Consider the following 27,100-nt stretch of genomic DNA (forward strand, 5'->3'; position numbering starts at 1 on the left):
TGTGAACTTAGGAAACCTGTGGGGGCATGAAGAGAGATGCGTACAGTGAAATGGCCTGAAGAGCACCTGGGAGGGTTCTGGTCCCCGACCCACGTTACTGGGAATGGCCCAATGTCTGCCTTTGGCCTAGCGTGGTGCCGAAACAGCCCCACTGCCAAGAGGCTTCTCCTGCCTTTGCGGTCCGAGCCAACACCTCTTCCCTTGGTTCATGCCTTGGCTTTCCCATGGGGCTGGGAAGGGTGTCCCCAGCTTCACCCACGGCTCTGAGCACCGAGTACCTTGCAGTGACCGAACAGGGACAGCCAAGGAAGCGGTGTGTTGTCTCTTTAGCACTATTTCCCTTTTAGTACTTGTGCTCCTTCAGTGGAAGTCATTAGCATGTGTAAACGCTTCCTTCCCATTGCGTCCGCTTGCGTGCTCTCCCCGCTGAGCTGCATGGCAAGGGAAGCACCTTTAAACAGGAAAACAACAGTCAGCCTCTGAGTGTTAACAAGAGTATCTGGGTGTTTATGAAACTTGGTAACCCTCTTGTAAGCTCTTTTTAAAAAGCAGTATAAGGTGTTTTAACCTACTGGCCTTCAAATAGCACCAGAGTCCGATACTGCCATTTAGGCTGGGTGTTTCATTGTAGGAATTGTGCTATAATATACAAAGTGTGATATTTCCAACTCAGACTTTCTTGGAAGGGAATTAAATGAGTTTCATAGCTGTGTGAGGGGTGTTATGTGGAGGTGGAGGGAGAAATCTGTGCAGATGTTAAACAGCCAGCTAATCTCAAGTGACGTGAATGCCCTGATACACTTTGGCTCTCACAGATGATGATTATCATCTCCTGCTGCAGCGGGTCCTGGCTTGCAGTCACAGCTCTGCGCCAAGAGAAACTGAGAGTGTGTGCGTTTGTAATTTGCCATCGATGCCCTGGGCAGCCCCATGGGGCCAGCTTTCCTCCCAGTGCCCTGAGTCTCTCCATCTTCAAGTCTCTTTGCCCAGCAGGGAGCAGATGGGATCCCTGACCCAGGAGTGAGAAGCAACCCAGCAAAGTCCTATGTGGGGGGAGAGCTTTCTGTGTGCTCTAGAGCCTGTCCCTCTTGGGGATCCTGCAGAGAGCAGAGTGAGATTTTTTTATTAACCGTGTCAGGGAAGAGTCTGAGTTTGGCCAGCTCTGGCTGCTTTCAAGGATGGCAGAAAGCCGAGCTGTGCAGTGTTTTCCAGGAGGGCTGAAATTTCTTGTCTCCTACATTGCTGTAAATGTGTTTACCCCAGGGAACCGCACCTCCTCTCCTGCTCGTGCGGATGCCAGGAGAGCTCTTAGATCTGCGGCGAGCGCTCAGAGCTCTTCCAGCAGCCCGCTCTGCTTGCGCACATCTGACCTCGTACCTGAGGTTTCCTTCCTCTGCCACTACCTCTGATGACTAATTCTCCTTTGAAGAGCGTGTGCCTGTGATCTTCCTGCCTCCCCTTGTGCCCACCCTGTCGGAGGCAGCAGAAGGGGTCGTGCAGATGCATGTGTGCACGTGCGGGTGTGCATGTGAGACGCTGCGCCGTGGAGGAGCGTCCATGCTCTCCTGCTCCCCAGGCAGCAGCTCTCTCTCATGCCCATGATCACTCTTCCCTTTGCTTTTTTTTGTTGTTATTATTATTAGGTTATACTTGGTGCTTGAAAACCCTGCAGTGACGATCAGGAAGTTTAAATTCCTTCTGCACTGTGCTCGTGCTTTCTACTTTCTGGACCCATCCTCATTTAATGTAGCTTTTTCATGTCGCCTTAGTTCTGAGACAAATCCATTTTCTTTGTTCCTTGTTATCTTTCATTAGAAGGAATAGGGATTCCTCCTTTCTTGCTAGAGTATTTTTTATTCCAAGCTAAAGCAGCCCCGTTCCTGCTGCCCTACCCTCTGTGGCTCAGGCAGGGATGGAAATACAAAGAGGCTGCATGATGGGCTCACAGGGAGCCTGGAGCAGATGGGGAATTGAATCCAGGTTTTCCAAGGCCAAGATAATCATCTAATTGCAAAACTCTTTTTCCCCACTTACCCTGTTCATCAGCTTCTTTCTCACTCAGCAGCTGCAGAGCAACTTGAGGATGCGTTGTGCTGTGGGGAACAGGCACTGCCAGCCCTAGGGCAGCTGTTTGGTTTGAGGGCTCTGAGTTGATTACAATTCACAGCTAAGTAGCAAATATCTGGATGCAAACTCCAGGGGCACGAGGACGGAGGAGCAGGTCTTTTCTGCTTGGCACAGTACTCCCCAGTCCAGCTGCATGGCTCACAGACCCCTGAAAAAGCCTGGCATGGTCAGCTTGGCTGCAGCAGCCTGGGCGGGAGGCAGGCAGGGTCCCAGGGTTTGCTCACATGGGGGAAACCTGCCCTGAATGGGGCATGGGGATTTCTTCAGTCTCCTGCTCAGCCTGTCCATAAGCCAGCGGTCTTGGGAAGAGCTAAACTTCAAAGGCCGGCAATTAAGCCCACACACATCAAGTAAAAAAACAAACCTGTGACTTGCTGTTTGCTTTCCAAATGCTGCTGCCCTTTTCTCTCCGTGCTCAGTGCCGACCCTCGGGCTCTGTCTGACTTCCCAGTCAGCTGCCTCTGCCTCCCCATCTCCCAGCGAGAGTTGGATGCCGAGGCCTCACTTAGCTTGAGCTCCATCTTCCCCAACAGCACATCTGTGGCTTGCTTTGACAGGAGCTTCACCTGAGCACAGCCTCTGGGAACAGCTCATGGTGGAGACGTAGTTAATGATGTCCAAACTGAGAGTGTGCAAAGACACTGGTTTCTTCTCCACAGCTTCTTGGGCTTTTTCCTTCCTCTGTCTCCATGCAGCAAAGCCCTGGTGCTGTGGATGGAAGCTGCTGCTCAGGTGCTGGGGCTGGTCCCGGCTCTGCCCAGGCTGTCACTGGCCTTGGCGTGGGCAGCTTGAATTCTGGAAAAGGGGATGATGCCCTGGTGTGGGCAGGGGGCTCCTGGCCTGATGCACGCGCTCTGTTTTGGCAATTAGAAGTGTAGGGACTCCTAGACCTGAATGTCTCACCTGGATCACTGTAAGAGCTGGTGGTGACTTGTGCTCTGGGTGCTTGTCCCTCTCTTTGGGAATCTCTCTGTGGTTATCCCGCAGTGGCAAAGCCCACAGTTTAGCTGAGTTGCGTGTAAAGGTACTTTGTCATCTGCCTCGACCTTGTCAGGTACAGTGTGAGAAACAATGGATAATAATTTCCTTTAGTGGTTTACCTTGTGTCATTTTGTAGGCTCTCACTTCTTCTCAGTGGCCAAAGGTGTCTCTTCAGTGTCTCGTGGGTTTGTACCCTCTGCTGCCAGAGGAACTTCAGCACACTAAAGCCCCTGGGGATTACACCTGGATAGACACGGGCTAGAATTATACTCTGAATCCTGCAATGGTCAGGCAACTCCTGAGCAGTTCCAGATAGGTTAACTGGAGGTAGCAGCAGTACAAGCTTTTCCCAAGCCACCTTCCGAGAGATCCCAGACCCCCAGGTGGTCCCGTTTGAGGGATCTCCCCAGCCCATCCTGGCCATCCCTTTGTGATGGCAATGCCTGTTTGCCAGCTACCAGACTTGGACCAACACTCATTTCACACAAGCTGTGGACCATCCATTGCATCCCTTCAGGTTAGAGACGTGATGAACGGTGCTAATTTCTGTTACCGGTCCCCTAAAGCCATCCAATCCCTCTGCTCTTTCTACGCCATGTTAATCACATCCTGTGGGGGCAGAGAATGTGAGCAGGGCAAGATTTTGAAAGAAGTAAATTAAAACAGGAAGAGAAGCAACCTGACAGTCCTTAAGATGTGGGAGGATAATTTTAATTGAGTTTTGCAAGGCTTTAGCCATGGAGTTAATAGGGGACACTGAAAGAGGGGTGGCTGTGTATGCTAAGCAGGGCAGCTCACCCCGGGCTCCTGCAGAGCCACGGCGGTGGCGGAGCAGGAGCTGCCACAGTCATTTTGGCAGGTCTGAGGATTTCTGTCCCTTGGGGAGTGCATCTTGTGGACAGAATAGGTCCTGTTCCTGTCCGAAGGTGCTAGGCTCCCCCCTCCCTGTGCATCCCACTGAGCCGGAGCTGCCCTCCAAAATGTCAGGGAGAGGAAGCAATCCTTGGCTTGTTAGTTTCTACAAGGAAATAAAACGCACAGATGGCTCGAGCATCCTCTATCTCAAAGGCAGGAAAAGGATTCTCCGGGCAGGAGCAGGCAGCCAACAAACCTGGAGTGATTCAGGCAATGGGGGACCAAACAAAGCAGTGTCTGGCCAGCCCCTGGCCAACAGCAGAAGGTCTGGGAGAGTGTCCCAAAGAGGGGAAATGAGCTCTCTGATGTGTGGGAGCATCCCTCACCCCAGCGAGAGCAGCAAACAGCCGACTCCCCGGGGCCCAGGGAGGCTGCTGACAGCAGAGATCCTGGAGGAGGTCTGCAGGGTGGCCCCGGCTGACCCGCTGCCCCGGGCCGGACATGTGGCTACCTGACAGAGGCTAACTTTGGCTCAGGACGGAGCCGCTCGGGGAGGATGGAGTAGGGAGTGAGCACGGGGGGGTGCAGGGAGAGGAAAGACGGCAGGAGACAGAAATGCAAACATGGCCTGACAGCCATGGGGCAGGGGGAGGGGAGGAGGAAAAAGCAGGGTAAACCTGGCAGGATGGAGCAGGAAACTGGGCTGGAGCGAGGCAGGGCGATGGTGAGATAGTGCTTCCTGTGCAGGGAGAAAGGCAGACAGATAAACACTCCCAGACAGGCGCTCGTTGACCCCTCTTTGGGATGCTTTGTGATGACGTGGTGGCAGGTCCCAAGGACACGGGTTGTCTGTACCCGATGCAGACCAGAGTCCCAAAAGCAGGTGGCAGCACGGTGGGGCATTGGGTGTAGCTGTGCTCTGCTGCTTCAGGGCAGCTGGCTTGTGAAATACCTTGATTTAAATCCCTGTCTGGAGGCACCAAGGGACTGGGACTGAAGGACACGAGGATCGCTTTGTTCCTTGGGACAGCCCAGCTCTCTTAAAAGTGGCTCCAGCTTTCACATTCCTCTGTGTCCCCTGATAAGGCTGCTGGCTTGAAATCCAAAAGCTGAAGTAGCCCAAAGAGCTCATGACTTTCTTTGCCTCGTTCCCCATCAGTGCAGGTGGTTATGAGATTTTTGTGCCTTGTCAGAAAAGAACCAGTTAATTAAAGTTTATGAGCACTGGGAGGCTAAATGGACCTGTTGGTGTGCATGCATTTTGGTTCGAGAAGCCTTTTGGACTGAGTCCGTGGGGGTGTTTGGCCAGACCCACGGACGCTGGATGCATGGACATGGTGCCACGGAGTGCCCGGGGCTGGGAGAGAGGAGCAGCTTGCCTGTCCTCATGGTGCTGCCACTCTGGCTGTGGCTGCTTCTGCTTGTATCGGGACCATGCTGCTGTTGCAGGATTCGCTGCTCATGCTTCTGCCCACCCCATCCCACTCCCCACTTGGCTGGCAGGTGGGGGATGCTTTGGCTGGGGTCTTCCTTGGCCACAGGTGCTGAGCAGAAGGAGACCCCTGATTTTTTTGCATCCTTCAAATGCCCTGTCCCTTCGGACACACGTCCTTCCCCCCTACCTGGCATTGCTGCAGACCCATGGTGTTTGGGGTGTCTCTGAGGCAGGTGCCAAGAAAACAGCATTTCTACCAGCTCTGGTAGCCCCTTCCTCAGCCCTCAGTTTGGTCCCTGCCCAGGGGTCTCCTGCTTCTAGACACCGACATACCCACAGGTGCCTTGGGGCATAGTTAATGTCTCATTAGGCTTTTGCTGTTGGGCAGCAGGGATCAAACACCCAATAACGATGGTCACCTCTGTGTTCGTCAGTATTGACTGAGTTCCTATAATTATTATTCCCTTGCATTACCTGAAGGAGGACAGCTGGCTAGAGGAGCATCTGATGCTTTGGAAATATCCTTAGAAAATGGTGAAGGCACACTTTGATTTGATGACATTTCAGGGCTTTGAGGTCCATGGATGAAAATCTCTAGACCAGGGGAGTGTTGTCTCACCATCAGCACTGCCTGTTGTGAGAGAGGAAAGGTGCTGCCCTGGGCCTGAGTGAGCTGCTGGTGCGTGGGGCTCTGTTGTGTGGCTGGGACAGCGATGCTGCCATAGTGCGAGGCAGAGCGCAGAGGAGCCGATCCTGCACAGAGGAGCACAGCCTCCGTGTTCAACCTCTTCTGGGTCAGGTTTGAAGCGATGGGCAACCCTGAGTTGAAGAAAAAGGAATATCTTTCATGAACCACATAAAAGAAGGGACCCGTTTCTTTTGCCCTTGTGCAAATGCATAGTTTGTTCGGGGATTTCCAGCTTTCCATCATTATAAGTTTTAATTTATTCATTGCTTGCACCTCAGCCTGTTTCCATCTTGGCCACAGAGCCCTTTAGCATGCCACCTCTCTGTTTTTCCCCCAGCCCCAGGGTGAGCATGGCCGGCTGTCACCCTGCCCTCGCAGCCCTCATCCCATGCAGAACCTGCTCCATTTTGGTGTGAATTCCCTGCGTGGTTTGGGGCTCACCCTGCCCGCTGTCAGGCTGGAGAGAAAACATCTGGTGTTTCATCCCCACCATGGCCAGAGCCTGCCATTCATTTCTCAGCCTCGTGCGATATCTCACCTCTCTACGAAACAAGCCTTTTTCTGTGCTGGCGAGCACCAGGAGGAGGAAGAGGAGGAGCTGACAGCCCTGCGTTCAAATTCCCCCTGCTGCTCTGCCAGCTGCCTGCTCCTTGCATGACGTGACACTCGTGGCACTCACACTTTGTCACTCCAGCCCACAGCTGGATGCTTGCCCCATGTGTGAGGATGAGTCGCTCCGCGGGGGAACTTCAGCCCCGTAGGTGGGAAGCTGGCCCAGCTCTGCCTCTGGCACATGGACCCCCCGTGTGTCTGCGGGCAACTGGGGGTCCCGCAGCACCTGGCACCAGGGCAGGTGGGGAAGAGGTGACTGCAGCAGAGGAGGAAGATGTCACCTGCAGTGCCAGGATTAGTTCCTGCAGAGCAAGGGGTAATGGTGCACATGCAGTTTCACCAACAAATGCTGCTAATTCAGACAGACCCAACCTGGAAAGCAGGAGGGGAGGTCTGCAGAAAGGGTAGAGGAATGTTTGTCATCCCTCTCCCCGCACTGCCAGCTATTGCTGCTTTTTTGCTTCAAAAGGGGTCATTCAGTCCCTGTTTCCCCAATAGTGAGGTACCGGAATTTTATTGTTGGCTGTCCAAGGGCAGGTTTTTCTCAAACAGTAACTGTGGTGCGTGACTGCATGTCTAAGTGCATGCCTTGCCCCACTTGCAATGGAAGGGCCCCCTTCTGGCTTTCCAGCCTGCTGGGGCACCTCGGGGCAGCCAAGGCTTTGGTCTGGGGGTAAAACCCAAAGGAAATGGGAGATGCTTTGCAAGATGAGCCACATCGGGCTATGTGGTAGCACTGGTTGCTGAGCAATCCCAGGGCATTCAGAGTTGTGTCAAGCTCTGGCCAGGGACAGGCTCATCTGAGGTGCTTTGTGTTGCAGCCTCAGGATGTGGGTAAATTCAGGTGTTCCATCCTGGAGCCTTAGTCTGGGAATTCGGTTATGTGGTAGAAATCTGCTAGAGATCACTTTGTAGAAAATGTTCTCGAGTTCCTGCCTTGCTTTGTCAGGATGCTCACTGACTGGGAATTTTTACCTGAACATGGCAAAGTAGAGATGGGGAGGTTTCGGGGTCAGAGTAGCTTTGCTGGGGGAAAGGACACTTTTTTTTCCCTTCCAGCCTGTCTTTTGCCCCAGTATAGCACTGGGGCGAGCGGGCTGGACTGGGCTGGGTATGCAAGGTGCAGGGAGGCAAGCAGGAGTGTGCAGACTCATCTGGACCAGCTTTGCTCTGTGCATGTTATTTTGCAGCTCTGGCCACAAAACCCCAAAGCAGTAAGTTTGGTGGCAGGAGCCTGAGCTGTGCCGGTTAGCTGGGGACACACGGTGGCTGCGGCCAGAGCAGTCCAGTCCAGTGCCAGGGAAGGAAGTCAGCGAGAAGGACAGAGTGTGAACAAAATCCCTCTCCGGAAAGGTGCCCCGTTAATCAGTCAGCAGGGCCAGCTCAGCAGAGAAGGAGGGAAGGGGAAGCAGAGAGGGGCTGAGGTGGTGCGTGGGGGCTCGGAGGGAGGATCCGGTGCAGGCCTTCCTGCGAGTGGAAGCAGACAGAAAGCGGGAGCCGTGCCATGCCATGCCATGCCTGCACCTCCACCCACACACAGCCTTTGCACGGGTTTTCAAAGCCATTGCTCGCTGCGGCGGTGCTGGCTCTGGCACAGGTGTTGCTCTGCAGTGATTTAGCCGTCTGCAGCCATCACAAGGGAAAACCAGGTCCATGGTGAGGCTTTCCCACAGCGTGCTCAAGGTCAGGCACAAGGCTGGAGCCTGCAGGCTGCTCGGTGTCTGTGAGACACCCTGGGGTGGGTGAGTATGGCTTCCCCACCCGGCAGGGAGAGCCGTGGGATGTAGAACCCCAGCAGGCAGCCCTGCCGTGCTGAGAGCAGCAGTGATTTCAGGGTGCAGAAAGAGGTGGAGGGGGCTGGAGAAAATGAAGGAGCTGCCAGTGATAAGGCCCTCGGTGCAGCCTGTCCGCTTTCAGAGCCATGTGTTGAGAGATCAAGGCTAGGAAAACTGCTGGGAAGTGCACTTCTCTGAAAATGGACAAGGTGTGAGTGGCTGTGGGATCCTGCTTCCTCTCCCCGCATCCCATCAGTCCCCCTCTGTTTATTTTAATATCCTGCTGCCAACTTGCTTGGAAACCATCTTGAAAAAACAAAGCTTGCCGGGGCTGCCGCATGCCTTTTTAATTACATTAGTGCTCTCCCCTCGCAAGGGCACGGTGTGGTGTGCACAAGAGGGTGAGGTCTGCTTGGAGGGCTGAGGAGATAAAGCATCCGTGGGGTTGGAGGTGGGGAAGGAGGGACTCAGAAGAGAGGAGACGCTCTGTGCTCTGGAGACATCTCCCTCGCACCCTGGGATTTGCCAGAGACACAAACCATCTGTATGTTGGTTAGCAGAGATTTAATGGCCAAACCCAGCACCAAGTTCAGTGTTGAGGAGAGTAAGACACAGGAAAGAAACATAGAAAGGCACGTGCTGCCTCAGGGAGCGAAAAGGTAGGGGCAGCAATGGGGTGGGTCTGGCTGGCAGGCACAGAGAGGGACAGAGAATATTTTGGGGAAAAGCTGATGGCCTTGAAGATGCTTTCGCAGGCCGGGAGTATCGCTGTGCATCCCTCTGCTTGTCCTGAGTGCCACGGCTGGCTGTGAGCACCAGCACCCCAAAGCGCCAGCCCTGAAATGGGGTGTCAGGGTGAGCAGTGGGTCCCCAGCATGAGCTGGCGCCTGACGCAGGGAGTCCCCGAAGTGCTGGCAAGGAGGCTGGACGTCCGTGAGGGCTGGCCCTGTGCTGGCTGCCGGCAGCAGGAGCATCCCCAGCCCCGTGCCGCAGCGCTTTCGGAGGCAGCAGTGGTTCCTTTTCCTGTTGTACTCGCGGCGGGCCATGGACAGGATGCATCTGCAGGAATCCCACAGCCTCAACCTGCACAGATCGTACTTTTTCTTTCTTCCCCTCCACCCCCCTGGCGTTGTTTGCTCACAGGTCACCAAGCGGCACGTGAAGGGAGGCAGGGGATTATTTCTGTGGCCATCCTGCTCCCCCCCAGACCCAGCAGTGGGGCAAATGTGGTACACAGCAATGGCTGAGAGGCTCCCGCCAGCCCGGACCACTTTTTTTTAATGGTTCGAGCGAAAGGGACAGTTCTGGTTTGAGACCCACTCGGGTGCCCTGGGGATTGCTGTGCCAGGGTTTTGGGGATTAGCGTTCTGCTCGCTGCCCAGGGCACGATGAGAGCGTCTGCTGGCCCCTGCCAGCCCTGTGGCGAGCTGTATCTTTCACATTTGGGGCTGAGCTCTGTGGGGGTGGCGGGCGCCCCCGGCCACTTGCCAGGGCGATGTACCATTGGTCTGTGGCCATCTGGAGAGCAGTGTTTGCACTGGGATAAGTGTGTCCGGCATTAATAGGAAATACAGCTTAGCGGTCAGATTCCTTCTCCCTCCGCCTTTTTTTTTAATAAACCTCGTTACATTTTGAAGGGATTTTACCAAAAATGTGCTCATTTATTTTCACAGCCCAGGGGCACGTTTTTGTATGTGACATCTGACGTCCCCTTGCTCGGGGAAGGGGAGGTTGGAGGCACAAGGCAGGGTGTCCTCCGTGGGGGCCAAACGCCGCTTGGTCCCAGGTGCCGCGGTGCCGCTGACCCAACCGGCGTGTTGGATGATGAAGAACGGCTGCTGTTGCCATTGTCATTGAGAGAGGGGAGTCTGTGGGACAGGCCACGGGGAGCGGGACCCCCGCGCAGGTGGAGGTGGGCCGGGACAGCCCCTGGTCTGACACCACCTCACGCGTGAGGGAAGAGGAGGCGGGAGATGGCGGGAGGAGGTGGCCGGCGCCCCGCCGTTGCCATGGGGGCAGCCGCGGGGACAGCCACCTCGGAGCCACGCGCAGGCGGGAAGGAAGTGGAGAACAATCGGGGAGAACAAGGCCGGCAGCCCTGGCCTGGCTGTGCTGGCGGTGCTGCTCGGCACGTCCCTCCGCTGCCGTATCCCCCTCGGCAGCCTCTGCTGGTGGCGGTGGACCCCGGGCACTGCATCTTACCCACAGGCCTGACTCCCCATGCCACCGCCCAGAGGCTTCGCTTCAGAGGGGCTCGCGGCCATTTGGCAACTCCTGAATCAGGTTTCCCCATAGAGAAACATTCATCACTTGGCTCTACCATGGGGCTTCCAAGGCCCGAGTCCTCAGGACACAGTTTTGGGGGAGAGGCAGCACATGGCATTCCTGCTGCTTGTGAAACCTATGGAAACACCATGTCCTCGAGACCTCTCCCTCACTGCCAGATCTCTCTGATAAATGGGTTTGAATGCTGCAAGGGAACGAGACAGACATACTTAGAACGCAGTTGCAAAAATCTTATGTTTCTGTAGAAAATCGAGCTAGCAATGTATTTTTGCATTCTTTTCTTCCTTAGCATTTAGCATCTACCTGAGTCACAGCTTCACATTTTGCAACTTTTTTTTTTCTATTTTGGTTAGTTTGCTTGCTCGCTTTTGCAGTGACTGAGACTTTTCTTTTGAATTATCTCATGTCTCCAGAAGCTGGAGTTTTAAGATAAAGATCATGAAGTAATGACAGAAACACCGTGCTAATGAAAAACAACAGCTACCTCTCTGAGGGTAACCGGTACTTCGAGATGTTTTGTCCACGAGGAACTCGCTTAGGGTGCGTGTCTGGCATGCCAGAGATGCAAGCACACGTGGGACTCTCCCAGAAAAAAGCTGGGAGAAGTGTGCGATAATGTGTTTACCTGCCCATCCTTGAGCCTGGATAATTTCACTCCCGGAATGCCTGCCCCGCTGTGGTGCAGGGGAGGGAGCTGCTGTAATCCCCAAAGGTTTGGTCGTGTTTGGGTACCCGAGAGTACCTGGCAGGAGAAGGGCACTCAGTGAATGCCTGCCGGCTCCTGGAGCCACCTCTGTACCACTGCAAGAGTTTTGCATTCGTGGTATCTGGGCACCTCTGATTTGTCCCCTTGATTACAGAAAACTACATGTATATAGAAAAATCTCCAACCAGACTCTCTCCTCTCATCAGATAACATCATTTCAGAGCAGTAGTCTAAGTGAGCTCAATCTCAGTCGCCTGGTGAGGAACGGCCACACCTGGATTCCCTGATTTCTGGTCTTCCACTTTTTTTCTGGCCCTTCTCTGTGCTAGTCTGTCTGTCTGAGCCCAGGAGCACTCTGGCCCCAGCCTTAGAGCTGTTGCTGAAGAGCAGACTCCTGCAAGATGTTTCCTTCAAGAGTCTTTGCCCCTTGCCGGGCTCATGATGCCAAGCTAGCTGCTGCCCACGGTGGTGGGTCCAGACTAGCAGATGTCTGCATCACCCCCTCTCTCCTTTCTCTCCACAGATCTGGTGAGCGGCTATTCTATGACCCCCCCTACTCTCAGCATCACCGAGGAGGAACACGTCATCAACGCCAAGGACACGCTGACCATCACCTGCAGGTAAGGCGCATGGCTCTGCCTAGACTGCTCTTACCTGGTAGGTGTTGGAGGACCAGGCAGGGAGAGCCCACTGGGGACATCTCGGCTGTGGTACACCTGCAAATTAGCATGGCCAACTAGAAATCTGCCGCATTCACCAAGTGTGAATTCATCTAATTAATTAATTAATTGAAAAAGAAGCTGAAGATGTCTCAGAGGAGATGGTGATAACCTCTGCTGTAGTCTTGCAGGCAGAAGGAAGATAGCGAAGCATTTGCATGATCTGATAGCTTCCACATAAGCTCTTCAGGGAAACTGCTTTCCTGACTCTCATGTCTCTCTCTGATGTTACTTATTCTCACCTCATCAGGGGCTGCTAGGGTTGTAGTTCTCGTTTCTAAATCTGGCAGGTCATTTTGGGGGACGGTGAGAAATATCCATGGCAGAAGGCAAGGCTGCACTTAGTGGTAGCTGTGAGAGGCTTCCAGCTGGGATTTAATGCTCTTCCTTGGACACATGGAGGTGAAGAGAAACCCCAGCCAGGCCAGGTTAATAACTCTGTGAGAGGAGCTCGAGAATCCCTGGTCATTTTGGAGACTGTGGCTCTGAGAAGGTGATATGCCTGAACTGATTTATCCCATGCTGGGACACTCAGCTGTACATGTTCTCAGCACTACCCCTATCTTGGAAAGGAAAAAAAAAAAAAAAAACCACCACAGAAGTGGGAGAACTGACCAAGGTCAATTTTCCTTACGAAGCTGGAGTTTCCCTTCAGCAGCTGAAAGCAGATCCATGCTCAGGATCTGAGTGCTAGGGCGCAATGGGAGTATAAATTCAGCGTGGGCCTCAAATGGGTATTTCTCAGCGTTATATATAACCACGGAGCAATTACTGCAAACGCTTGGCTGGCATTGTGTTCATGTCTTGTCATAAACATATTTAACTTTTCCTGGAACAGATGGCATTGCTTTTACTTTGTGAATCGGTTCATAGCCAGGGAACAGGAACAAAGAAGAGGTGGTTGAAGGTTGTACTGAACTGATTTCACTTGGTCTGGGAAGCTAAGTGGTTGTGAGCTTGTTCATAAGGTGACCTGAGGAGTTGTGGTGTGTGCTGGGTTGTAGGAAATGTGTGAGGTGGAGGACTGTGATCAACCATATAGCTGCTGTGGTGGCAGAGAGGAAGAGGAGGGAGTCTGGGGACTCCAGGGCTCTGCAATGGCAGTTCCCTCCACAGAGGGATGCGGCAGCAGACACTCCGTTAAAACCTTGGAAGAGGGGAGATTCAGTGAGGTTATTCCAAATGAGCTTATAATCAGGCTGGACTCTTTCTCGGCGGTGGCCTGGGGAGGGACATAGAAAGTGGCTTCAAGACTGTGTTGCTTGCAGATTAAGCCAAGACTAAAGCACATACTGAAGGTAGAGGAGTGGTTAAAGAAAGTGTCTTCTGCAGTCAAGCATGAACATACCTGCTTAGAGCCATGAAGTGGAAAGCCTTTGTTTTCAGGTAACCCTTCTGGACTGGGAACGACAAGATTGCCCTTTCCGTGTGCATTTGTTGTGTATTGATTAATATGAAGGAAACTCACATTAAGTGGAAAAAAAATAATCTTATTTCCAGTGCAGACTCGGCAGGGCCTGCCCTTGCAGGGGGTGTTGTACAAGCTAGAGAGTCACTCCAAGTGTCAGCAAGCTCCCTCTTTACTGCTGCAGTGCCGAGGCTTGTCTTTCAGGCTCACTGCACAGCATCCCTACAGCTTGCTGGCGTGGACACACCTGAGATAAGGAACATCTCTACCCCTGGCTCCCAGGTGTTGTGCAAGACTGAACTGGCCAGGCGAAGTGTAGAAAGGCCATCTGCAAACAGTACTAAAACCCATGCACCCTCTGCCCCTGCTGCTCCCTGGCTGACCCCCACCTCTGCACCCTACTGTCCCAGATGTGCTCCTCAGGGGCTGTGCACTGTCCTTTGCACCATCCACAGGTAGATAAGTCTCAGCATCTCCTGTATGGCCCAAAGTTTCCCCTTCTCCCTCCGAGATCTCAAGCTCGTGTTTGTCTAATATCTTGAGCAGAGGATTTTGACTGTGGGACACTGTTACTTCATTTCAATGAAAAGTAAATCTTTCCTGGTCCCTGGATCTCTAATTACACCCAGCTGCTTCTCCAACTTCTTCTCTGGACCATGGCCCACCCTGGGAAGACCTGGCTTGTGTTAATGGAAGCCGAAGGGAAAAACATGCAGACCACCAAGAGAACAGGCAAAGGAGAGGGTGGTGGGGCAGGGTAGGGCAGAAACACATATGAAATCAAATCCAGGATCCAGGGATTCCCTGCTGAGCATTGCGTTGGAGGTGGCTTCAGTTTGACCCTGGTCTTCCCTTGAGAACAATGTCCTCTGGCTGCTCTTTGAGCTGCCCTGGTGCCAGGAGTACAGGCCTGCTTGAAGCAGTGCTGCAGCAGAAAGCTGAGCACAAAACCCCCCACGTGAGACTCCCTGAAGACCTTTCAAGCTTCACCCACCAAGTGTGAGAGTCCCGCAGCTGACTGCGCTCTCAGGCTCCCTCACAGCAGCCTGATCTCACCCACCCGCAGCTCTGCAGCCTCTCTCCTGCTCCACAGCCCACCTAGCCTCATCGGTGACCAGAGTCCGTGCCCGGCCATGGGATGAGCGATGCCTCTGGAGCTGGGCATGCTTAACAGAGACCCGAAGACACAGCACACCCACAAAGAGTCAGCAGATGCTGCGGCTCTGCTTTTGCAAATGGCATCACATACAGGCACGTTCCCCTGTCACCCTTGAGACGTCCAGACAGAGTGAGGGACCAGCGTAGGAGCACTCCCGAAAATACAGATCACGCCAGGGCTGGCTGAGAGCCCCAGTGATGTTTTGATCTCAGCATATGGCAGAGTAGGACAAAGGGGCTGATGCCCACATGGACGGTTCATCTTTTATTAGCTCCCATCTCAAGAAGGAAGGAAAGAATATTGTGAATCTCTGCATTCATGCCCTCAGCAGCCTGTGCTTGGGGAAAGCAGAGAGCTTGTGCTGTTCCAGCTCATAAACGTTGGAGCAGAGCCCACAGGAGCCAGCTGCACAACAGCAGAAACCTCTGGAGGGATCAGCTTGATCCTGGTTGTGCCATCCCATCCTATCCTTTCCCATCCCATCCTGCAAGTGCTGGGCACTCAGGTGGAAAGGGACCGTCACCCAGCCGTGGTATATAGAAAAAGAAGGGCAAGGTTGCCCTTTGCTGCCCAGTGACTCATTAGAAGAGCTGACTCGCAGGTGTTTGTGAATGCACAAACCCTACTCTGTCAGAAAGGAAGTATTTGACCCTGGAGCCCTCTTGGCTCCCGTGGAGGAGATGAGCACTGTGGCAGAGCTGAAGGAGCTCAAGGACAAGGCAATGCCCTGCCATGGCTGCTCTGGAGCAGCATCCAGGGACACACAACACCTGCTGCTCTTTCCTACATATGTGTGACTGCTGTGAACATCCTCTGTGGTGCTGAAACAGGATCTGTCTTATCCTAGCTAAGCCACACAGCCAGCTTTGCCCATCACATGCCATGCTTGGTAGCTTCAAAGAGGATTGAAGAAAAGTGGTGCCAATTGCAACATCTCCCTTGAAGAGCATCTGTCCTAACAAGATTTAGGAAAACAGCTGTGGAGAAGCCTACAGTGCATCTGTTTCCAGCTGGCATCAGCAGAATCTGTCACCCAGAGGCACATTATCACAGAGCTGAAAGCAAACAACTTGCTAACAAATCTTCGAAGGTGACAGATATGAGGGAGGGAACCATCCAGAACTGCTGCCTGGACCTTTCCCCAAATGCAGAGCGTGGATTTAGAAATAAACCCAAGTGAGCCTGGCATGCCCTCATCACTGCCTTCTTCTGGTCCTCAACACACCGGTGATGCTAACTTGGACTCACATGAATGCCTACACCTTTGTGTCCCCACTGGATCTGGTTGCGCAGCACATGATGCAAGGAATGCCTTAGTTTAGAGCCGCCTGTGGGCTCTTCTGCGAGTCTGTTTGTATTGGCCCATCCGTGTTTATATAAATACATGTCACTCAGCTACTGCTAGCCTTGATGGTTAATAAAACAAGTGGATCTGATAATGCGTGAAAATCCCAGTGGGTAAACAAACAGAAAGCGGAAACGCTGGAGACTTGTACAATTACCCTGCTCCGCATGGAGCGCCAAAAATGCCTGAGCAAATGCAAAGGGCTTTGGGGCTCCTTTGCGCAGTCGAGGTCTGAAGCTCTTGGCTCTGGGCTGAGAGCGGGGCCAGCCCCAGAGTCTGCGCCTGGTGCAGTGGGGCCATGGGCGCAGCAGCAAGGGGCATGGCAGAGGGCACCAAGTGTTACTGGTTTGGTGATCCGGTTCACTATTATTTTCCCTGTGCATGCATAGGATGGGAAAAACTCAAAGTTCAAGAGTCTTATTTTTATCAAAGTGTTTGTGAGACTCTGATCCTTTGGAAAAGCCTGCTGTGAACCATGGACACAAGCCGCCAGAGCTGTACTTCCAGTCTTACCTCAGGCACTGATGGCATTTTTAGTGAACGCAGAAGTTTGAGCTGGATCAGAGGGGCTGCATGGCTGTCCCCAAGGGCACATCACTGCCTCCAGAGCCCTTGTGCCTGGTGACATGGGGAGAGCACAGCACACTGCCTCCAAACTCATCCTTGGAGAGCTGGGTAGTGGGAGCTGGAAAAGAACAAAGTCTGCAGGAAGATAAATCAGCTGCTGAAGACATACAAAGGGGCAGCTCTTTTCCCCGCGCTTGGACAGAAATCCTGTCCTCATTGCATCTGAGCCATTGTGCTCTCCGATGGCACCTTATCTCACTTCCACTCGCTGTCTCTTGCTGGCTGGATCCAGCTATTGGTGACAGTCACAGTCTGGCTGTGCTTAAAAGCATCTGCCCGCAGAGCTGCCCTGGCAGAGGAGCTGCGTGTGCCAACACACCAATTCCCAGCTTGAATAATAGATGGACCCAGTTTTTCCTAATAGAGCAAACGGTGCTGACAAAAGGCCATTTTTACCCCCACAGCTGTCTCTTGCCATGTCTTTTTTTTTTCCTTTTCCCTTTTTTTTTTTTTCACATTCTTAAGTGACTTTCAGCTACGCTGGCAAACTTTCAAGTGGGGACTAGGCCTTCCTCTGAAAAGGGCTCTGATTTCAAAGAAGGAAACTTCCAGCATGGAATAAAAGCTTGTTTTGTTTGTAGTAAACAAGTGCAGTTATAGCAAGGGATGGCAGCGTGTGCGTACATGTGCATATGCAAGCATCCCGCTCCGGAGATCCTCAGCTATATATAAGTGCACACGTGCAAGCTCTGTCTGGGGTTTCTTGCAGTTCCTGGACTTTTCCGTTTGTCTTCGGGCTGTTGGTGAACAGGCTCTGCGGTCGTGCCCTCGGAGGGGTGTCTGTAGCTCCGTGTATCTGCAGAGCGGGAAGGGGCAGCAGCCTCAGTGAGGGGAGCGTTCTGGGGGGGCGAGGGGGCTGCAGGAGGCTGTGCAGAGCAAGGGCACCCCCTCCCACAGCAGCGGGGAAGGAAATGCAGCTGGAGAGAAGGCTATCAGCTGAGCCTCCCCTTGTTTTCTGCTCTCTGTGTTTTACCCCTGACTCCCTCCTGCTTTTTTGCTTTAGTGTTTTCTTTCCAGTCTGCTCTCCTTCCCTCATTCTCCTTCCCACTCCATTCATCACATCATGAGCCCCAGCCAGCAGCTGCACTGTGCCAAAGGAACTCATCACATCCATGTGTTTTCTTAATAGCTCTGGACCCTTCTAATAATGAGTGGGAATAGAAAATAAATGGAGCCTTTCCCTGAGGACCCCTGTGTGACTCCCTGTCCTGGCATCAATACCAGTAGGACACAGTCATGGGAGGGGGAGATGTCTTTGTGAGTGGGCTGATATCTTACAGCTTAGCATGGCTGGAGAGGTGGCCTGGGGAAGGAGATGAGCCTCTGCTTGCCCAGCGATTAGTGAAGCTGCCTGCCATCTCCTCGTGCCTGTTTTCCACCTGGCAGGATGGCTGTTCCTCCATAGCACAGCCCAAGAGTGGTGCCTGGATGGGCCACGTGCAGAGTGCACAGGGTGACACAGGGCAGTGAAATCCCCATTGTGTTCACCCTGCTCCCCCCAAAGCTAACTCTCCTCTTTGCCCATGTCTAGAGGCCAGCACCCCTTGGAGTGGTCGTGGCCCGGGGTCAAGGTGGACCCTGCTGGGAAGGAGAAGGAGACCGAGTTGGTGGCCTCAGCAGCTCCCAGCAGCGGCCGGGCAATCCGAGAAGAAGACTGCGAGGGGACTGGCATGAAGCCGTACTGCAAAGTCCTGGTGCTGACAGAGACCCAGGCGAACGACACAGGTTACTACCGCTGCTACTACAAGTACATTGATGCCAAAATAGAGGGCACCACAGCAGTCAGCACCTATGTGTTTGTGAGAGGTAAGAGCCATCCATCGGTGTGCACCTTCAGGCTGGGAGAATTCAGGAGCAGTCTATGCACCAGTATAATATCAGAAAGTTTAAAAAAACCATCTGCCCCCTGGACTCCCAGGGCAGAGTGTGGCTGCTGCTGGCTCAGGGAAGGGGCCAAGGGCTGGCTCCCTGCACTTCGAGAGAACCAATATCCATCCATTTCTGGGGGATGGCAGCAGCGCCTGGGATTCAATTATGTCCCAGCCCGGGGGCATCACTCCAGCTGGGCTGGAATGCAGGAATTTAAGGAGTGAGGGCCGGGCCTCAGAGGCGCTCAACTGCTAAAAAAAGCACAAGAGTTAGCTTTTGGGCAGCTGGGGGCTCTTGGAGATGCTAGCAACTAGGGATGACAATGTTCCGTAACGCTGAGATTGAGGGAGGGAGAGGGGGAGTGGCACAGACACACCTGCGTGCAGCCTCCTGCTGTCCCCAGGCTGTACGGCCCTGGAGCCACCCCACCGTGGCAGACCCAGATGCTCCTCTCCACACTGTCTGAGCAGAGGCTGCCCATGCACAAGGGTTGTAAGACGAGTTCTGGAGGAGGAGGGCTGTCCACCAGGCTTGGAGCTGGAACCGCAAGTGGCTGCAAGGCCAATACTCAGTTTCCCCATGCCCCAGGGGCTCCTCTGCCATCTCCCCCACTGCTCGCAGCATGCTTTAGCAAGATAAATGAGCACTGTCCCCTGGAAACAGTTGGCTGAGCTATTTCTCTTTCCACCCCCATTTATTAGTTGGTGCAGTTGTCATGAGCCAGGCAGGTCATGACATACAAGATGCATTTTTCAGAAGGCCCAGGGCAAAGCCAAATTTGCCTCTGCAGCTATGCAGAGAAAAATGCAGAGGCAAATCAGAGAAGCTGGGCAGCTGCTGGAGAGGAACTGGGATCTGTTTGGGTAATTGCCTCCTCTTGCCATAGGCTCTGCTGCCCATCCTAAAACAGGACAGAGCTTCCCTGGATCCCAGACATGTTGAACAAGGGGTGTTCAGACACTCTAGAGTGTTGTATCAGGATGGAGACAGAAAGCTTCTTACATGTGCTAAAAAGAAGTACAACCCAACAGGCTTACATGCAGGGAATGTATTTGCAAGAGGCTGATTTTCTGTGTGATCCAGAAAATGTCACTTCCTTTGCTCCATTGTCCACCTTTTCTCACCTCCAGCCTCATCTGCAGCTCAGTAATGACTCTCCTGTTTACCAGAGAGCAGCAAGCGTGCACGTGTAGTTTAGGGGCAATAAATCCCACATTGTCAGGGCCCATGGGACTCACAGTGCCTGTGGACAGCATGTGTGCAACAGATCCAGCCAACACCTCGCAGTGTTGCTGTGCACATGGCTACACAGCACATGTTCATACTCATTCCAATCAAGCCGTCCCCTGTTATGGCTATCAAACATCCAGGAAACCTCAGAATCCGCCTCTCCAGACAGGACAGGGACATGTCAGGAAAACCCAGGCATACGGTAACTGTAGCCACTGCAGAGCATCCAGATAAAGCCCTGCCTGTTCCTGCTGAACTGGGCTGCAATGTGGAACTGTCTCTTGAGAGCTCGGAAGGGCTGATGTAAGTGTCAGGGATGTTCGGAGACAGCATGATCAGACCACAGATTTATCCATCAACCTCATTTCTCATGTTGAGAGCTTGGTGGAATTGCCAGGAACAAAATATCTGTGCTTGGCTGGAAAATTGGGTTTTCTGTATTTTACCTGCAGCTCAGTTCTCAAGTGAACTCCCCACTCATATGTCTCATTTCCCATGTGTCCAGTTAGGTGTGTATTTTATTACAGCTACAGATAGCACTGTAAACATACAGAATGCCTCATCAGGGTAGAAAAGGATATGTACAGCCCCCATCTCATAAAGCTTAGCATATATTAATGAAGAAGATGCTAAATTATTCCCATCCGAGCCATTAAGATAGCCTTACAGAAAATATGTGATGTGGTCAGAGAGGGGAGTTAATGCATGAATCACAAGCTCATTGGCAGCAGGACCAGCCCAGTAAATCAGTTAGTTCTTGGCTGCCATCTGAACTTGGAGGGGCCCTCACAGTCTCTTACCTCTGGCAGTTGTGTACCTCCAACCTCTCATGTGCCCAGGTCTCAGGAGAGGAATGAGGAACATGTTCACACTCAGAAACAAATCTGTGATTTCAGAAGACAGCAATCCTGTGGTAGCACAAAACCCCAGGAAATAAAGATAAGAATTCTCTGGGCAATCAATATTTTCATAAGACCTGACCAACATGTTTCCTATGCATGGCTTGTTTCACCTAAGCTGTAGAAAAAAGTGCTTCACCAAGAGTAAGTCTTTGCAACATGGCACTCACTGAAGCAACAGCTTTATAGATCAAAAATTTAAGAAATTCCCTTATGCACTTAATACAGTGAGCAATGGGTTGGGCCCAATGTGATTTGAACAGCAGGATCCCCAGATGGGGATCATTGCCAAATTCATCTTTGACTTGTAATTTTATATGAGCAGCTTTAGGGGTTGGGTAGTGGAGGGAAAGAGTCTCAGGACAAACTGGCATCCTTGTGCTACAATCCCTTGAAATCAATAATTTAGCTGCAATCCAGATGAATGGAGAGTAACCTTTAAGGCCACTGGGATCATTTGGTCTGATTCCAGCATACCTGAAGCCATAATATCTCCCCTAGCAGGTCCCTGGGGCAGCTCCACATCTCCTAGGTGGGGACCCACCCCCTCCTTATGGAGCCCCTTCACCCAGGGGACAGTTTCCATTAACAAAACCAAACACAAACATGTACTGGGTGGACATTTCCAGAGACGTGACTCTTAAAGAGGAAAGATGCTGACAACACCAGGTATCAGAGACACAAGAGCATCCCATGAGGCACGTGTCCCTGTGGAAATGGGCAGGCAGGGGCTGATATTACAGAAGAAATTAGTCAGTGAGGCACAGCCAGAGGACACCAGGCAAACTCACAATTCATTGTTTCTTCCAATTTTGTCTTCATCGCATTTAGTCAACCTGGGTGGCTGCTGATTCTGTGCAAAAAGTAGAAAAATCCTCAAACCAAAATGTTAATTTTAAAGAAAAGCACTGCCAAGCAGAGAGGTGAGCAGGTGCCTCAGCAGCTGCGGGCATGAGGCACTGCAAGACAAACCTCATCCTTCCTAGCCAGCCATGGCTTGGAGTACAAGAGTCTTTTGCATCTTGATCTCACCAGCTCTTTCCAGTGTATCTGAGAGAGAATCAGAAATGGAGTCTGTGCTGCCCTGGTAGCTTGCCAGCTCTTTGGGACTGGGCTGGACTTCGTGCTCTGTGGCTGGATGTTGCCTGGCATGACGGGTCAGGGTCACAACAAATCTCCTTTATATGCTGCCATCAGCTCCCTTCCACCATAGAGCCCTACTTGGGCTTTTCTCATTTGACACAGGCAACACACTGAGCAGGATGGGGCAGCCCCTTCTGCAGACACTTTGCTTCTTGGTGTTCTCTCCATGTTGAGTTTAGTGTAACACCCCTGGCCTTGCTAAGTCATTTCGCTGATTAATTTTGGGTGGTTTTGCTCTTCCTGTCAATGTTTGTGCTTGCAGCAGTTGGGAGGCAGTGGGGTGGCAGCCCTGGAAAGCTCAGCTCATCTGTTTATCTGCCGGCCGGGATGGCTGCAGGATGACATCTGCATACCATTCCGCTGCGGATCACTTCCTCGCCCTGGAAGGTCGCGCTGCCACTGCTGCACCAGGGAGGCACAGCCCACGCTGTCCCTGCCTTGGGGCCACGCACTGTCACCAGCTGGGCAGGCGCTGAGCCCAGGACTGAGATGTGCTGGTTTCACAAAGGGTCAGACCCAGGCAGAGACCTCGAGAGGGCCAGGAGAGGGGAGGTCATTTCCAGCACTGCCCAAACGTCACACAAGTGCCGCTCCACCCGAACAGTGTTTGGTGCAGAGGCAACTGCCTCGGCTGCTCCCTTTGCATTCCCGAGCTCCAGGTGTCTCCTCCAACTGTCACACGTTGCAGATGGGCCGTCCAGCTCAGCACCACTCCCTGTGGCAAACTCATGCTGTGTTGAAGAAAGCCAGAAAGCCTCCTTTTCTTCTGGCTGGTCCCTCTTCCCATTTCTTTTCTTGTCTCTGTTTAGTTGTTGTTGTTCTTCTCTCTCTTCTTCAGATTTTGAACAGCCATTTATCAACAAGCCGGAGACCCTCCTCATTAGCAAGAAGGAGAACACTTGGGTACCGTGCCTCGTGTCCATCCCAGATCTTAACATCACACTGATTTCGGTGAGAGCTCAGCCAGTGGAAGACTCTAGACTGAGTTGTGTTGCATTTGTTCTGCATTTGTAATCACCTGAGTGGAAGCAGGACAGGCACTGCCAGGAATGGAAAATGCATGGGATACATTTTCCATGGAAAGTACAAGCCACTGGCTTCCTCGTTTTATTTATTGGTTGAAGCCGTGCTGTCCAGTTCCCTTGGGCAGACCCCACGGGTTTCCTGCCAACCTTGCTTCTTTTCCCTGGAGCTCTATGTAACAAAACAAGACTTTGTTTTAATCCCATTTCCCCACAGCATCCCCTCTTTGCTCTGGTCTCTGTGATCTACAAGCCTCCTAGGTGGTCAGCATCCCCACAAGGGAGGAGGCTGCAGCCCTGGAGTTGATGACTAAAAACAACTCTGTTATCAGTTTGCTTGTGCCTTTTTTTTTTTTTTTTTTTTTTTACAACGCAAATACATCCTTCCAGGATGAGTGTTACTATTGTACAAAGCCCTCCAGGGACACTCTGAGGGCCGGGGACCTTTCCCTTGCCCGGGAAGGACGCTACCCAAGGTCAGCACTCATCCCAGTGGGGCTGATGTTTGGGACAGTTTCCTTAGCTATCACTATAAGTTTCCATTCCTGGAAGTCTCTGGCCCACTCTGCAGATGGGGAGGCTCATGGTGCAGGACACGGCTACTCAACTGCTTGGGGTGTAGGGGAGGCCACGATTCCTAGATGACAAACCCTCGGGGGGAGTGGGCTGGAGGCCAGCACAGCATGATGCTGCATCGTTTCTTCCCACAAAGGGGATGTGTTAGCCAGCGCAAAGCCTGGAAGGGGTGGGAATGTTGTTACCTTCTTATTTCAGTTGGCAATATGTTGATTTCTTCCAGCAAAATTCCCTCATCCACCCTGACGGGAAAAATACTTTCTGGGACAACAAGAAGGGGGTGCAGGTACCCACACACTTGATCAGGGACTCCTTGTTCGTCCAGTGTGAGACTGTCATTGACAAGAAGGTCTTCAAATCCAATTTCTTCATCATCCATATAGCAGGTGAATATTTGGGAAGGTGTGAGGGGGCAGTTTGGATGACTCTAAAGTCCATCAGTGTGGCTCATGGGGTTGTTGTGGTCCTCCCTAGCAACACAGACTGTGCATGGTGCTTATATCTACTCCACTGTGTGCCAGACAAAGATACACCAAGCAGCAGGAGGTCATACCCAAGCCTGCTGTAACTGCATAATCTGAGTCAAAGAGTCAACAGATCAGAAATGTCTTTTTTTTGCCTCCTCTGCACCAGGGAGTGAGCTGTACGACATCCAGCTGTATCCCAAGAAAGCCATGGAGCTGCTAGTCGGAGAGAAGCTGGTCTTGAACTGCACAGTGTGGGCTGAGTTCAACTCTGGTGTCCGCTTCCAGTGGACTTACCCTGGCAAACAGGTACCAGCAAACAGAGCAGCTCCCCGTGCACTAAACCACTTCTCTCTGAGTTGTCCCCTCCTGCCCCTTCGTTGTTCCTCTTCACATCATTGGCAGGGCTCTGCTTCATGATCCCTAACCATGCTGTGCCCTGGACATCTTGGTCAGAGTGCTTTCCCATTTTTCTCTCCTGCAGCAGAAGGCTGGCAGAGGGAAAACCCCTTTTCCCAGCAGAAAGCACCCTCCTTGCTGAGATGTTATTGCTCTGGGGCTCTCCTCAGCAAGCACTGGCCTCACTTCCACCAGTGCAAATCCAGAGCAAATATTGTTGGCTTAAAAGGAGCTATTCTAGCCATACAGCCCTGGTTACCAAGAGCCTGTGAGGGGGTCCATTCCCTGCTGTGTTTTCCCCCCATGGTAGACTCTGGCTCTTGTGAACAGTGAGACAGAGGAGTCTCTGGAAGGCATCACTCTGTTCATGTACCTATAGGGCTCCCAGCCTGACTACTGGGCTGCAGACCAGAGCAAACCATGAGCTAATCTCAGACCACAGCCTCACGTGGTCAGTCACTCAGGGCTTGTTGCCTTTCCTTCCCTTTCTTTCAACTCCTTCTTTCTGCCATCTCCCGCAGACACAGCGGGCAGTGATGGAGCCTGAGCGCCGGTCCCTGCAGACACACACGGAGCTCTCCAGTATCCTGACCCTCCACAATGTCAGCCAGCAGGACCTGGGCAAGTACACGTGCACTGCCACCAATGGTGCCCAGATGCTGGAGGAAAGCACAGACGTCATTGTGCACGGTATGGCACCTTCTGCTCCCTCACAGAGCCATAGCCAGAGCCGAGCTGCAAGAGGAGCAGTCCCCAGACTACTTAGGCAGCGCTTGGCCCAAGGCTCCTGCACCTCCATCTCACTCTGCTTTAGCGAGACCCAGCCTTCCTCCAGTCCCTCAGCCCTTCCGCACCCCAGCACCACACTGGGAGCATGATCACATTCAGCAAGGTGCTGAGATGACAAGAGAGAGAGATGCAAACACCAAATTGGCCCAAATGCCTGTGGGATGGCAGGACACACAGGTCTCGTGGCCCTGTGGCACGGCTGGCCTCGGAGACACCCAGCTGCAGCATTGGGCGGCTGTCTCCTGGCAGCAGAAAGTCACGGGGCAGCACAGCCTCCCTGCATCCCCAGTAGCTCCCCACCTGTCCGTGGTCCTTTCTGTCAGGCCCTGTGGAGAGCAGCAGAGCTTGGTGACAGCCTGTTCCTTTGTGCTCTCCTCTCCTCCATGCTCACTGTTTTTCTTGCAGAAAAGCCCTTTATCAACGTGGAGTGGAGAAAGGGCCCGGTGATTGAGGCCACTGCAGGAGATGAAGCCGTGAAGCTGCCAGTGAAAGTTGTGGCTTATCCCGCACCAGACTTCCAGTGGTAACGCATCTTTCTTAGACTGAGCCATCTTCTCCTCTCCTCTGTCCCTCTGCCAAGTAGGAAAGCCTAGCCTGGCCTCTTTGCTAGGTCCCTCTGTGGCCAAGATAGTATGAAACATCACTTTTTCCACCCATGGGGGTAATTTCTCCCACCTGCCCTGGCTCTCAGCTGCATAGCTTGGGACTGGAGGAGGTGAAGTCTGGGAGGGAAGCAGCAAACGTCCTGCCCTGGCTTGACAGTTCTGCACTGTCTGGAAGGACCAAGTGATGCTCCCACAGGAGCTGCCCCTCATCCCCCTGCAGCGGGGATCACGGCTGCCCAGAGGGGCAAGAGGGTCAGGTTGTGCACCATATTGTGCTGCACTTTCACCAGAGCTGGCTGGGAGCTGAGAGCTTGGCACCCACACACTGCTCAGGGCAGAGCTACAACATCCCCAACACCCCACACCAGCTGTACTAGACAATGTGCAGACCTGTAACTCAGGTCCAGGGAAAGCCCAGGGGCCTCTCCAAAGAGGTTCCCAGCGTCAGCAAGGAGCACCCTGACTGCACTCTAGAGGGGACGAGCAAACCCCTGCCCAGCTGCCTGTGGGACACTTCCTCCCCACGGCTGCATTTTCTCTCTGCCTCCCCACAGGTACAAGGACGGGAAGCTAATTCCCAAGCAATCTCAATCTTCAATGCAGATCAAGGATGTGTCAGAGCAGCACGCTGGGATGTACACGCTGGTTCTGCGGAACAGAATGGCAGGGCTGGAGAAGCGCATCAGCCTTCAGTTAATTGTCAATGGTAAGGGAGTGGGACACGGCTGGAGCTGGAGGGAGAACACTGAGCCCATGGCCCCAGCCTTGGAGCTGCTCCAAGAACAAGTCCCCACTGATGTCCTAAAGCACTTGGTACCTACATCATCTCCTTCTCCTGCATTGCTGAGGGATGCTCTGGTTACAGTGGAGGCTGGTTCCTTGTGGCCTGGGTGACACAGCACAGTTTTGTTCCTGGCTCCATCGCTCTGGGCAGGATAAGTCCTTGCTTAGGGGCCATTTCCCAACCACAGTTGGAGATGTTGCTGAGGGTGACCCTGACTGATGCGGACTTGAGGGCAGGGCAGTTGCAACACACATGGAGCATGGAGCTGGAGCAGTTCCTCTGGGTGGGAAGCTCCCAGGGAGTTTTCTCCAGGCAGAAACTGGTCTCTGTCACGCAGGAACCAGGTGTCAGCACAGAAAGTGCTGGAAGGGTGCTGCTGCTTGGAGATTTGTCTCCAGCAGGCTCTGTAGACCTGTGCTGGGGGCTGCCAGGCAGCACTTTGAGCCCTGCAGCATCCAGTCACATCCTGCAGAGGAAGGAGAAAGGAGATCACTTGAATCTGCCTGAGTATAACCTGCTCTGCCTTGCAGGTTTGAGCTCCCCAGGAGCTGCTCTGAGAGCTATGGTGCTTTAGTGCCCAGTCTCTATAGATGAGCC

At 53.0% G+C, this 27,100-nt stretch overlaps 1 protein-coding gene across 4 annotated transcripts in view; it reads left to right on the plus strand.

The window, feature by feature from the left end:
• Positions 1-27,100, plus strand: part of FLT4 (fms related receptor tyrosine kinase 4) — a 59,037-nt gene that overhangs the window by 10,044 nt on the left and 21,893 nt on the right. For all 4 annotated transcript variants that reach the window (XM_065643971.1, XM_065643973.1, XM_065643972.1 and 1 more), the window contains exons 2-9: positions 11,989-12,085; positions 18,255-18,529; positions 22,703-22,815; positions 23,686-23,848; positions 24,096-24,235; positions 24,847-25,015; positions 25,520-25,637; positions 26,274-26,425. In XM_065643971.1, the coding sequence (XP_065500043.1) occupies positions 11,989-12,085; positions 18,255-18,529; positions 22,703-22,815; positions 23,686-23,848; positions 24,096-24,235; positions 24,847-25,015; positions 25,520-25,637; positions 26,274-26,425 (1,227 nt within the window). The remainder of the gene's footprint in view (positions 1-11,988; positions 12,086-18,254; positions 18,530-22,702; positions 22,816-23,685; positions 23,849-24,095; positions 24,236-24,846; positions 25,016-25,519; positions 25,638-26,273; positions 26,426-27,100) is intronic.

The sequence above is a fragment of the Caloenas nicobarica genome, chromosome 13 (assembly GCF_036013445.1).
Source record: "Caloenas nicobarica isolate bCalNic1 chromosome 13, bCalNic1.hap1, whole genome shotgun sequence".
Taxonomy (NCBI): Eukaryota; Metazoa; Chordata; class Aves; order Columbiformes; family Columbidae; genus Caloenas; species Caloenas nicobarica.